General features: G+C 40.4%; 1 protein-coding gene across 1 annotated transcript in view; it reads left to right on the forward strand.

The window, feature by feature from the left end:
- Positions 1-14500, forward strand: part of KIAA1109 (KIAA1109 ortholog) — a 229333-nt gene that overhangs the window by 203680 nt on the left and 11153 nt on the right. Inside the window, exons 76-81 of the mRNA XM_045017971.1 lie at positions 2538-2675; positions 4358-4615; positions 11232-11382; positions 12752-12909; positions 13523-13715; positions 13962-14176. Coding sequence (XP_044873906.1) covers positions 2538-2675; positions 4358-4615; positions 11232-11382; positions 12752-12909; positions 13523-13715; positions 13962-14176 — 1113 coding nt within the window. The remainder of the gene's footprint in view (positions 1-2537; positions 2676-4357; positions 4616-11231; positions 11383-12751; positions 12910-13522; positions 13716-13961; positions 14177-14500) is intronic.

Here is a 14500-nt window from a genome sequence, read left to right on the forward strand (position 1 = left end):
CGGGGGTTTTGTGTTTGGGTGACCTCAGATATCTGTGTGTGCATGTACCACCACCCCCCTCGTTGATTCATTTAATTTCAACACTTCACACATGTTCTTTGACTTCTGTCTGTATGGGTTCACAGTTCTTGAGATTTTTGCTTTGATTTTTCCAGTATGAATGAACTTTGAATTTTGTCCATGATGATAAAGCAAAGAGAATTGTTATCTCTGAGTTTCACCCAAACTAAGCTTAATTTCACAGGATTTTGAGGCATGAATTGTGGTTAGGTAGTTCATAAACCCGAAGCACCCTTTGGCACACCCAGATGTGTTTCATATAGTTTTGAGGGGGGTTTTTGTAGGTATTTCTCACAGCTCCAGCCTTACCAGCAAAAAGTAATTTAAGTAATTAAGTTTACTAAAATTAATATTTAGTATATTTAAGTATACTTGAAACAAATGAACTTATTTTCCAACAGTTTGTATGTTATCTTCTCTATGTGTCCACACAGATCCCACTGTGGGTACACATGAGCCTTATGCGCACAAGATCAGAATCTTTGAACTGCAGTGTCAGTTCAGGCACAGATCAACAATGTATGTCCTCATGAGTCCCTCCTGTGGGATAGAAAGGGCAGAACAGCCGCAACTATCTGTCAGTTCCTTATTGCTGTCTGTGGCAATGATATAATTGCCAATTACTGACTTGAGCTAAAAAACTATTTGAGATTGTTCACCCTTAGTTCCCATGTTAATCCAGATAAGATTTACAGTCTCCTTCCCAAGGCCTTTCCTCTCCTTCTCCTTGCTGACCAACAGTTTTGTCCATTGCACCTGGGTTCACATAGGCTTTTATTTTTAGGATAACACTGGTATGTGGAGTGGGAAGGTTTATATTGGTTCCTTTTAAGACAAATTCTTTTTATTTTATTTAAAACCATCTTCAGTCACCCCTATCAGTCAGAGGCCTTTTTTTTAGAAACTTCCCCTTATCTTATTAGTTATTCTTTGAACCAGACTTCATTCCTTCTGGCCTTATAACTCATTATTTTCAAGACCTTCCTTCTGCTTGCTAGTCAGGGCCTTTCTTTACAACTTATATATTTCCTTAAACCAAACTTAAGCTAACTTTAATTCTTTAATTTCATATTTATCCTACAATTCCCTTTACTTTGTCCCCGCTTTTTAACTTTATTTTGGTCATATAAAAAAATAAATGTAATTTGTTCCTCGTCACACTGAGCCACTATTCGCACCAAAATGGCAGATGCAAAGTCCCTTCAAACAGTGTCAGTCTTCCAACAGCACATCACTAACCACAAATGCTTTCTGAAGAGCTCCATCATTATGCCAGTATTTCACCAGTGGGGAAATCCAATTACAGATTTGTTTGCCACCAAAGATAGTACCTTAGCCTCAAGACAGTATTTTTAGTCACCATTACATCATCCTGAAGAGTCAGAAACTCCAAGCTCTCATTGCTGACCCTCATAACACAATATTCCACAGAGAAGTGGTGATGGTGAGAGCTCATCCTACACTTATTCCCAAAGTTGTCAGACTTTCATTTGAACTAGTCTGTTAATCTCTAATCACCCATTTTCTTTGCAAAATGCCATTCCTTTCCAGAAGAGAAGAAACTCCACATCCTGGATGTTTCAAGGATCTTGTTATATTATCTTGATAGGGCAAAGCCTTTCAAACAAACTGTCTTTTTGTGACCATCTCTTCCCTTCTAGGGATCAAGCCATCTCCTCCCAGAGAATATTGAAACGGATTATATAGTGTATTTAAAACTATCATGACTGACAATCTTATCCTCCAAATATGAAAGCTTGCTCCAATAGCGCACAAGCTATGTCCTCTGAATGCTTCAGGAACATGCTCATGTCTCAAATTTGCAAGGCAGCTGTATGAACAAATCCCTTTACTTTAGTTAAATGCCATGCCTTTGACCTGGCTGCAAGATCAGATGCCAAATTTGGTATGATGGTTTTACAGTCAGTATTCAGTTAGTGGCAGCCAAGACTTCTCAATCACACCTTTCAGATGAGGTTTATCTGGGATCCACATGGACATATACTCGAGGAAGAAAGAACAATTACCTTATAGTAACTATGGTTCTATATTATCCATGTGGATCCCAAAGCTTGCCCTCTACCCCCACTTTTTCAGAGTCCTCCTTCCCTGGGATTCTGAGTTGGCAAGAGAACTGAGGGACAGTTATGCCCACTCTACCCTTTATGTCCTGGAGTCCAGATGGCACGAGTACATACACAGTGCAGGTGCAGCCCAATGGACATTACTATTCAAAGATTCCGCCCTTGCACACAAGGCACAGGTGCATCTAGAGTAGGATTCACATGGACAACATCATCTTGAAGAACCACAGTTACTGTAAGGTAAGTATATATTGCACTACCCCTTTTAGTGCTTGAAAATGTTTTGATGAATATATCAGATATAAAGAAACTAAAAAAATTGCAGGTAAATTTTCAAATGTTAGATTCAATTTTCAAAATCTCTGACTATTGAGCTTTTGCATTTTTTATCAGCTGTCTGTGATATAGGATCTGCTTCTTTTAAATATGACATGCGGCGACTCAGTGAGATTCTGGCCTTCCCAAGAGCCTGGTATAGGAGAAGTATTGCCAGACGCCTTTTTCTAGGTGATCAAACCATAAATCTACCAGGTAAACTACCCCTTATTTCTCTGAAAAATTCTTCCATGAAATAAACCAAAGCAAGAATTGTTTAATTTATGCCATAATATATGAGTAGAATGAGTAACTAGATAAAGCAGTAGAAACTATACTGTAGTATAATAAACAGATTGAAAGCAGGTATTGCCCAATTCTAATTCCCAGGAATTTTTCATTCGCCTAAATGGGGAGTTGGTATTATGTTTTAAGAAAAAGTCACTACAAACAAATTTAAATTTCAGCAAAATTTATAACCTAGATCAGTGGTTCCCAAATTTGTTCCACCGCTTGTGCAGGGAAAGCCCCTGGCAGGCCGGGCCAATTTGTTTATCTGCCACGTCTGCAGGTTTAACCAGTCGTGGCTCCCAGTGCCGTGGTTCGCTGCTCCAGGCCAATGGGAGCTGCTAGAAGCGGAAGCCAGTACGTCCCTTGGCCTGCGCTGCTTCCAGCAGCTCCCATTGGCCCGGAGCAGTGAACCGCAGCCACTGGGATCTGCGATCATCCGAACCTGCGGACGCGGCAGGTAAACAAACCAGCCCGGGCCGCCAGGGGCTTTTCCTGTACAAGCGTCAGAACAAGTTTGGGAACCACTGACCTAGATAATGGAGTGGAGTGTGTGCTTATAAAATTTATGGATGACATCGAGCTGGGAGGGGTTTGCAAGCACTTTGAAGGACAGGATTATAATTCAAAATGGCCTTGACAAACTGGAGAATTGGTCTGCAATCAACAAGATGACATTCAGTAAAGACAAGTGCAAAGTACTGCATGTATGAAGGAAAAATCAGATGCACCTCTACAAAATGGGGAATAGCTGGCTAGGCTGAAAAAGACCAGGCGGTTATAGTGGATCACAAATTGAATAGGAGTCAATTTGTGGGTCACAAAATGAATATAATACAGTTGTGAAAAAGGCTATTATTCTGGGGTGTATAAAAAGGAGGGTCATATGTAAGATCTGGCAGGTAATTGTCTCATTCTGCTCAGCACTGGTGAGGCCCCAGCTGGAGTACTATGTCCAATTCTGGGTGCCACAGTTTAGGAAAGATGTAGATGAATAGGAAATGTTTTTTTGTTTTTTTTTAAATGGTCATGTTTGGTCTTGAGAAAAGAAGACTGAGGGGCACTTGACAAGTCTTCAAATATGTTAAGGGTCATTATAAAGATGACTATGATCTGTTCTCCATGTCCACGGAAGGTAGAACAAGAAGTCATGGGCTTAATCTGCAGCAAGGGAGATTTATGTTAGATATTAGGAAAAAACTTCAGGGTAGTAGTTAAGCTCTCTAATAGGCTTCCAAGGGAGGTTGTGGAATCTGCATCATTGGAGATCTTGAAGAACGGGCTGGAAAAACACCTGTTAGGGATGATCTAGGTATACTTGGTCCTGCCTCAGCACAGGAGGTTGGACTTGATGACTTCTTGAGGTCCCTTCCAACCCAACACTAATGTGATTCTGTGAATACTATTAAAATAATATTAAGGTGGCAATAAAAACACTTTAGAAGAATTTCAGAGTTACTACTGTGAAATTTGCTGTTAAGATTGAAATATACAAAACATTTCCCCATATGTAGGAGTAAATTTATTTTGCTTCTGTTAAGTGTTAAGACTGATTGACTAAAAATAAAATAAAGTTACACTGCACTATGGGCACTTTTCTTTTCCAGCAGCATCAGGTCCTGGAACACCAGATTCCATTGACGGGGTAAGCCAGCATCTTTCTCCTGAATCGTCACGTAAAGCATACTGTCGGACTTGGGAGCTGCCCTGCCAGTCTGCTTCATTTACACACACGGCACAGTCACCCAATGTTTTTAATGAGCACAATACAAACACCAGTATGTCACCTGGGACAGCAAATCATAATTTAAAATCTCCAGCTGTTGCACGATCCCGGAGTGTATCCGATTCTTCAGTTCCCCACAGAGGTGAGTGGAAAAGGAGATTTTTAACAATTCTTTGTCTTTTTAGTGTAGTCTAACACTATATAAATATTTTCAGTAATTAAATACAATGATGTGATAGGGCATTGAGTCGTCATAGCCGTCAGAAAATTATTAGTTAGTCAGAATAATTCTGTTTGCAACTGTAAGTTTTCATTCTGATCTTGTACTCTTAGACTGTTGTTGGTGGGATGGAGATAAAGTAATTATATTGCTTTAAAAATTCAATGAACTTGTTCTTAAAATTTTAAACGGGAAATGTAATCATGGAAAAGTAGCAAACCTATAAATAAATTAAAACTTAAAGGCACAATCCTGTGAGTTGGTGAATGCCATTGGCTCCCACTAAAATGTTTAGCACCTTGCAGGATCAGATCCTAAAGCATGTATATTTCTCATTGTGCTACTGTCTCCTTTTTGTGATAGGACAGAGTTTGAGAACTACAAGAACTGAAATATAGTTTGTCCATCTTGTCTATAGAAGACATTGGAATTGCTATTGTTAGTACAAAGGTTATATAGCTGGGGTGTGGTTCTGCAGTTTATCTTGGTTTATAATAATCCTTTCCTCTACACTTGGGTCCACCCACACTAACCTGGTGCTCCCCGAAGCAGCTCCACGACACAGATTGGATGGGGTTTAATATGTGGCTGAATGCAGATGACAGAGTCTCAGGCCCATATTAGCAAGTACAACATAAATACAGATGTTTCTCTTTGTATAGAGGTGGAGAGAGTTATTCGAATTTGTTCTACTATGACTGATTTGATTTTGCATCTTATGGGTGAAATAGTGATGTCTATTTGGGGTCTGTACAGTATTGAGGCAGATAAGGTGTTTAAAAATGTTTTTTACTACAGTGAAATACACTTTAATACAGTGAAATATCTGGAGAAGTGAGAGGACAGGCTTTTAGTCTATATGGAGGGGAAAATGTTGTAAGCAGTTCACAAAGGAAGACTGAGCTGAAGTAGAATTTGTGGTTAGCTAAATATTGTTTTGAACTAGCACATACTCATGCAGTTTAGGCATAGTGTCATGTTTTAAAAAATGACAAATACTCCTGTGGGCTTCCAATAGGAGTTCGACTGACTTGAATTTCACCAGTCTATGACAAACCCCAGGGTACAATCTAGACTAATGGATAGCTGTCACACCCCTGCCCTTTAACCCGGGGTGCCCTTTACAGTGCTTTGTTGCTGTAGCTGTCAGTCTGGACTGCTCAGTCTCCATCATGGAAGTCACTTCCAGCTATGTCTGTGTGCGTGCTGCAGCCAGCCAGCCACGCCTTGGCTCCTACCAATTTTGACTATAGTACAGAGTGACGCAACGAATTCCTAGTCTTAGATTTTGCCCCAGAAATATTTGTCCTGTACTGACCAGCCTTCTCCTGGACAATACACGTTTATATAAACTCTGTTATTGCTTTAATAGAAATAATGCTTGCCACCCCAAGTGGAGTTTCCCAAGTTTAACTATAAAGAGAGAGATTTTAACTGAGTACAAGTAATAAGGCATAAGTCAGAAGTCACAAGAAAAATAAAGATAAAAAGCAACTGGTGCCTAACTTAAACTGTTAAATTCAGAGCAAAGTTTTCTCATCACATACTCTCAGCAGTCTTACTGACCAAATTTCTTAGGTCAGGACCCCTTCTCCAGTTCAGTGGCTTCTTCCTTTGCATCTTCTGGTGCAGTGAATCAATTAACGGGGGGGGCGGGTCCTTGGGGGTGTTTATCCCTTCTTTTTATAGTGTCAGTCCCCCTCTTGGAAAACATTTCCAACTGAGAAGATTCAGGAAACAGTCTATAAGGAAGGATGTTCCTTGCTGCTTTTTCCTTACCTGTTAAAGCTTCTTTTGTTTTCCTTCCTGCTTGATTACTCTGTTTACTGCTTAAATGCAAATTAAGCAGAACATACATTCCTTTGTTTGAGACAGGGCTGTTTATCAGCCTCAGTTTGGAACGTGTGTTAAGAACACCATACAGTAGAATCTTATACAGTGGTGCCATACACCTTTCATCAGGTCAGTAATGACCAGCAAATAATGAATTTTCAAATATCTCACAAGGCTTATTTCATACAAAGATTATTACAATAGTGTGGATGGTGTGGACACAGGGCTAGATTATGTCAATTGGTTCTTAACGTGATTGTCCATATGGATTCTTCTCTTGGTGCGCATGGACCCCAGATGCACAAGATCAGATCCTTTTGGCCAGCAGTGTCTTTTGGGGCTGCACCTGCACCCAAGATGTCCTTGTCCCTCTATGGACATCACACTGAGAGTTGGCGGGGAGTCCAGAAAGCACTCTTGGAGAAGAAGGAACAGGCCTGCTGGTAATCTGCCACCTTCTATGTCTAGTAGATTCTCCATTGTCCATTGAGGGATTGTTAATCCTGCAAAAGACTTGTGGCACACTCCAATATCAATACCTATCACTTCCAAGAGGGCAAATAGACAGTACCAAGCTCCTCCCAAGGGCGTGGAATACTTTGATTTGCATCCAGGGAGAAGCTGACGTATTTTAGTAGCTATGCAGGAAAGATCCAAGTAGCCAGGGCCTCCTAATACAACACAAAGGAAGACTAGATCTCTTTGACAGACAAATTGTCTGCTTCACTGGTCTCCACATGTATGTTGCCATTTCTGAAATACAAAGATTCAGTATTCAATGTGTAAAATCTGTAAAACTTTTAAATATTTATTATATTTTATGGATGACTTGAAATTTAATTTTTTTTCTCACGACAGTGTTCATAAAAATAGAGAAATAAATGACTTCATTCTCATGATAATTAAGGCAACAAAGTAAACCATAAATGTTTTAATTTTTGGCAATCTTTAGTGGTAGTTCTCCAAGTATGTGACCTGTGGGCACTCTACCATAGGATGTACATGTGCCCATGCACCCTTTACCAAAGATTGTGTGTGGGGGTTTTTTTTTGGTTTTTTTTAAAAGGCAGTGTGCTACTCTAGAGGGCATTTATGGTATCCACTGTTCTCCACTTCCCTTACTTCTCTCACTTACTGTTAAATCGTTCTTTTAGTTAGTTCAGATTTTATTTTAATTATTATATTACATTTTAGTACAATCCTGTGCTTTTGAAATGGGGTCTCCCCTCCCGAACTTATTGTTTTTAGTTCCATGGCACTTCTTGGGTTATATCAAAAACCTCAGAGTTCCAGACCTGCCACAGGTATTTTCCTTGTAGTGACAGGCACTCTGGGGTATCAGCCTGGTAGAAATACCTCCACCTGTTGGTACCACATCACTCAGAGGCACTGCAAAACCACACTGATCACCTACAGAATCCACTTGTCTGTGGTGGTGCATTTCCTAGGCATGTAGGAAATGGTATAGGCAGTCTCCAAAGTGGGGAGAGATATATAGTGGAGTCATACAGCAAAAGATCCTATACCATTTCCTACATGCCTAGGAAATGCATCACCACAGACAAGTGGATTCTGTAGGTGATCAGTGTGGGATACTCTATTAATTCACAATCTGTCCTTCCCGCCCCTTCCAGTTCCTCTTCAGGGGCCCACCTCATGAAGATCTTTTGAAGTGGGAAGTGCAATCTCTCCTGCATTTGGAGTTATCAAGCTTCTTTCTCTTGATTTCATCAGAAGAAGCTATTACTCCAAATATTTCCTGGTTCCCAAGAGAAGCAGAGGCTGGAAGACAATTCTAAGTCTCAAGAATATGGACATCTATGTCCTTTCACAGAACTTCAGGATGATAAACTTAGCCAGCATATTTCCATCCCTAAATCCTGGGAATTAGTTTGTAGCCCTCAGCCTCCTTTTATATAGCCACTAACTCCTCCCACAAGTGCTTTCTGTACTGGTTAATAGACTCAAAACATTACCAAATCCTCATTGTCCCCAAGGGTCTTTACCAGATCTTTTTCGCAGTGCCAGCTCACCTCTGTTAGTGGAGCATCACAGTGTTTCCATATTTGGATGACTGGCACCTCAGGGGTCACTCGGCTCTAGAGGTTCAGTTGGCAGCATTCAAGGCACAAACTCTGTTTCAATCCCTTGGCATTTACATTAATCTAAAAACACTGACATTAACTCCTGTCATGGATTGCCAAAAATTAAAACATTTATGGTTTACTTTGTTGCCTTAATTATCATGAGAATGAAGTCATTTATTTCTCTATTTTTTTCATGGGAGCCACTCTAGATTCCCTAATTGCCCAAGCTTACCTTCCCAAGGTAAGATTCTCCACTATGTCCAGTCTAACGGCTACCTTACAGCACAGTCCACAAACAACTCTAAGGGCCTGCCTACAACTCCTAGGTCACATGTTGGCTTCCACATTCATTATGTTGCATGATTCCACATGCATTATGTTGCAAGACTGCACCTCAGATGTCTTTGGGCTTGCCTGAGGACTGTGTACACCACAAACAGCTGGTCTTTCCAAATCAGTCATGGTATCTCCAAACATACAGACTCTCTCAGGGGTGGAAGAACCCACTGAAGTAGAATCCTGATTTTCACATCCTCCGCTCTAGAAAATCCTCATGATGGATGCCACTCACTTGGGTTGGGGGTGCCCATCTACAAGAGGCCACTGCACAGGGCAAATGATCCCCACAAAAGAGAGCACTCTTCATAAACATCCTAGAACTAAGCATTTTGCTACGCCTGTCAGCACTTCCTTTACAATATACAGGGCCCTTCAGTCAGGGTAATGATGGACAATCAGGCAGACGTACTATATAAACCATCGGGGGAAGCAAGATCCCAGTCATTATGAGCAGAGTCGCCAAGACTGTGGAACTAGTGTATCTCGCATCAGATAGAAATCTCAGTGGTTTATGTACCCGACCTCCCAGAATACAACTGCAGATTTCATCAGGACCACGAGTGTTGGAAAATGCCCTACAACACCTTGGTCCCCTGCCCAGCTCTACCTGCCCATACCTCTGATCCTCAAGACATTATTCAAACTGAGACAAATAGGAGCAAGGATTAGTCTCATAGTGCCATCATGGCCAAGACAACTGTGCTACACCTCTCACCTCTCCGTGGCAACACCTCTTCCTATCTCAGAAGATGAAGGCTTCCCTGAGAGGAACTCAGGTGCCCTGATCCATCCCAATCCTTTGTCTCAAGGGATGGCTCCTCGATGGTTCTTGAGTGTGGAATTACCCTGTTCAAATAAGCTCTAGTCAGATAAGATATAGTAGGAAACCACCTACTTGTAAGACTTACTTGCAGAAGTGGAAACATTTCCATTCCTGGTGTTCCCTCCATTCTTTGCAAGCCTCAGATGCTCCACTCTCAAAAATCCTAGATTACCTGTTGGACTTAAAGACCTCAGACTTATCAGTAAGCTCATTTCAGAGTGCACCTGCTCACTATCAAGGCCTTCCATTTACCTATTGAGGGGGTTTCAGTCTTTGACCCCAAACCATGGTTTGGTTCCTTAAGGGCTTACACAACTTGTTTCCCCTTTTCAGGAACCCTGCTCCCCCATGGGGCCTTAACTTGGTCCTTAACGCCTTGAGATGCTTCCCTTTTGAGCTAATAGCTGCTCTTTTCCACCTTTCCCTTAAGACTTCATTTCTGGTTGCTGTTGCTTCAGCCAAAAGAATGAGGCTGTCACGGTGCACATGGCAGACCCATCATATATGTCTTTTACCCTGACAAGGTCACACTGTGTCCCATCCTCGTTTCCTCTCTAAGGTCTCATTGAATTTCGTATTAATCATGAAATTTGTTTACCAGTATTTTATCCAAAGCACGACACCTCCAGAGAGGAAACTAGTCTACACACACTAGAAGTCAGGCGGGCCTTCACCTTCTTCCTTTAGACTGAGACCTTTAAAGCTTCTCCAAGATGCTTTGTATCTTTTGCTGAAAGAATGGATAGCCAATTTCCACTCAGACTCTGAAATGAGTTTTAGGTTGCATCTTTACTAGTTATAAAACTGCTGGGATACAACACCCTTGCAGAGCAACAGCACACTCCACTAGGTGTCATTCCACTTCTGTTGCCCCTCCTGAAGGATGTTCCCATAGCAGAGATCTGCAAGACTGCAACTTGGTCTTCAGTTCACATGTTTGCCAAGCAGTACACTATCTTACCTGCTTCCAGAGCTGATGCTACCTTTGGTGTAACAGTTTTCTGAACTGTTTTGGATTTGCCTCCACAGCACCCTCCTCCACATTAGTTACTACTTGGGGGGCCTACAAGATTGAAGCATCCATAGGCATATACAGTTGTTGTGGCATCTTTGGTTTCAAGGTTGATAAGAATCTGAGTAGCAGCAGATCCATGCTTTTTTTTATATGCCCTTGTCTGGGAGCACGAGGTGCTGCTCTGTACAGACACATGGATGCTGCTTTTTTACAATCTCCAGTTGAGAGCACATGGATATGCAAGTGTTCTACAGTGGAATACCCATAGGGACAAAACTTCTTGAAGAACTCAAATTACTGTAAGGTAAGTAACCTCTCCATCTGTGGTGCTTTTAAGTCTAATGACAGTTTTGTCTTCTGTTAACATCTTTTAATGTTAAAAACCTACAAGTTTTCCTCCAGGGAATGCCTTTTTCAATTTTTACTTTCCTCTGTTTTTAGATACGCTCTCGAAAACATCAACACCATTTAATAAATCAAATAAAGCTGGAAGTCAGCAGGGGACACCATGGGAAACTCTGGTTGTGTTTGCTATGAATTTGAAACAATTAAATGTCCAAATGAATATGAGCAATGTAATGGGCAATACTACGTAAGTAGAAAAATTTGGTGATTTAGCAGATTTTGTTTGATATTTTAATTTGCTGGGGAAAAGTCTGTTAAAGTGTTGTCCCCCAAGAACATTCAAAACTTGCTGTCTTCTAGGTCAGTGGTTCTCAACCAGGGGTACACTTACCCCTGGGGGTACATCAACTCATCTAGATATTTGCCTAGTTTTACAACAGGCTACATAAAAAGCACTATCAGAGTCAGTACGAACTAAAATTTTATACAGAGAATGATTTTTTTATACTGGTCTGTATACTATACACTGAAATGTACGTACAATATTTATATTCCAATTGATTTATTTTACAGTTATAAGCTTAAAAATGAGAAAGTAAGCAATTTTTCAGTAATAGTGTGGTATGACACTTTTTTGTATTTTTATGTCTGATTTTTGTAAACGAGTTGTTTTTAAGTGAGGTGAAAATTGGGGGTACGCAAGACAAATCAGACTCCTGAAAGTGGTACAGTAGGCTGGAAAGGTTGAGAGCCACTGTTCTAGGTGATTTGTATTTTTATAGCTTTAAATCCTGCCATTCCACTTTAAATGCCCCTAGCAAACAAATGTAGTGTTGTATGATTTCCTGACTTATGATCTGCTTGAATTGAAACTGACCGTAAGTGTTAACGGCCACCGAGGCTACACTCAAGACTTCAGGAACTTGACATAAATTAGGATCTGAGATAGCCTCAGTGCCTTATGGAAAGTATAGTCTGCTCTATCCTAGGCAGGCCACTGGCCATAGGAACACAATATTATACGCATAGATATTTCTACAGACAGTCGGTTTCTAAATCATCAGTATAGGACAGTGTGGGAAAATCAGAATACCATTTATAAGAGGCACAAAGGTGTGGAAAGGTGGATTTTCTCTCTGCCGGGTTTGGGCCCAACCCTCCTATATTATATTATCTCTGCTTCATGGAGAAGGGCGGGAAGCAACATTTCATTTGGAGCCAAATTTTTCAAATTTTGTATGTAAAGAGCTTCATTTTGCACAGGTAGATTACCGTAGAGTATACTAGATCCATGCTCTTAGCAATTCTGCCCATTCCATGTTCCAGTGTTGAATTACTCCAACAGATGGCGCATGCCTAATCACTGCTGAAGAATTACATCCAGTAACTTGTTCTCATACCTTAAGTGTCTGTTCTTTCTGAAACAGCACTATTTTGTCATTTGGCTTTTCTCATTTGTGGAAATATATTTTTCTTGCCCCAAACACTGACTCAAAAACAACTGTGCAGTAAAACAAGAAACTATGCCTATCTCAACAGTTTCTGCTTACAATGGTACCTTGCAGTTTGAAGTATTGGAAGTACTCATGCATTGCCGCTTTTCATCTCTGTTTCAGGTGGACTACCAGTGGTTTGAAAAGCCAAGGACGTTTATCTGTGGGTAGTAACAGAGACCGTGAAATTAGCATGTCTGTTGGTCTGGGAAGATCACAGCTGGATTCCAGAGGAGGTGTGGTTGGAGGTACCATAGATGTTAATACCTTGGAGATGGTGGGTAAGTTGGAAAGACTAAAAGTTTTACACTTTGCTATACCAAGTCCATTACGAATTACACCAGTGCAGTTGTATTCTACAGAAGTGTAGTGTTCTGAAGTGTCAACTTTTTTTACATAATGTGAAAAGCCAAAAGCACATATGTAATACAAATTTTTCCTATGTGAACTTATTTAATTATATAAACAGATGTTGGCCTAGAATCTCACCTGCTGCATCCATTGTTCACTGGGCAAAGTTTGGGGGTGGGGGAGGGTATACAGGAGGCAGTTGCAATTCCCTGGTTCTGGGATGGTTCTCTGCCTCAGGGCCAGGGCTGCTCTTAACCTGCAATGACTGACTGTGGCCCCCAAGTCTTCTACCAGTTGGAGAACTGGAAGAGTACACAGCACTCCAGTGTGCCCTATAGCTCCTCAAACATCCCTATGCTGGGAACTGCAGGAAAGATGATGTAAGAGCTGGATATGCCAGTCCTATTTTGGGACTTCCCAATGCTTAGGACAGTTCAGTGGCTTTCCAGCCCCTTTCCACCACAAGAGTGGCACAAAAGGGTCAGGATTCATTAGAGAATCTGGTCCTTTATTGTATATCCATAGTGAATTATTCTGTTTCAGCTCATATTTCTGAACATCCAAACCAGCAACCCAGTCACAAAATTCAGATTACTATGGGCTCTACAGAAGCACGTGTTGACTATATGGGGTCCAGTATCCTTATGGGAATCTTCAGTAATGCAGATCTTAAACTGCAGGATGAATGGAAAGTTAATCTATATAATACCTTGGATTCTAGTATTTCTGATAAAAGGTAATACTTCTTACTGTACTTAATGTTTCCACTGTCTAGTTCTGTCCATTTATCTCATTCAAAAGAATAAAGAAAGTACATATGCGTTTTTTCATCAAAAATTGCTGGATCATATCTGATGACAAAAATTAAATTAAATTAAAATAAAATAATGCAGGTTAGCAAAGTGAAAACAAGTCCCTTTTTGTACAGAATCAAATCTAAACTGAATTTATGGTAAATGTTCTTACTCTTTTTATATTCTAGTGAGATATTTGTCCATGGAGACTTGAAGTGGGATATCTTTCAAGTGATGATTTCAAGATCAACCACCCCAGACCTGATAAAAATAGGAATGAAGCTTCAGGAGTTCTTTACTCAGCAGTTTGATACCAGCAAACGGGCTTTGTCTACCTGGGGACCTGTTCCTTATCTTCCTCCTAAGACAGTGGCTAATATAGAGAAAAGCTCACACGAGCAATGTATGTATTATAAAAATAAAAAGCTTAGTTATACAGTACCATTTATAGGTGAGATTTTTACAGAATTAGGTTTCCAGTATTGCAAACACTAATGTGTGAGAGTAAGTCCCATAGAATTTTAAAGCATTAATATTAGTGTAACAAGATATCATGCTAAAGCTTCAGTACATCTGCCACAGATTTTTGTGGCAGGGATAGCCTATAAAAATAAAGTTCAGCACTTTTCTTGTGAATATACACTCTTTTGGTAAATATAAAAGTAGGCTGATAATTTTGTTGTCAGATTTTTAGATGAAAAATGAACTTTCCACTAAAACTTCTGAA

This window comes from Mauremys mutica, chromosome 5, assembly GCF_020497125.1.
Source record: "Mauremys mutica isolate MM-2020 ecotype Southern chromosome 5, ASM2049712v1, whole genome shotgun sequence".
NCBI classification, from domain to species: Eukaryota; Metazoa; Chordata; order Testudines; family Geoemydidae; genus Mauremys; species Mauremys mutica.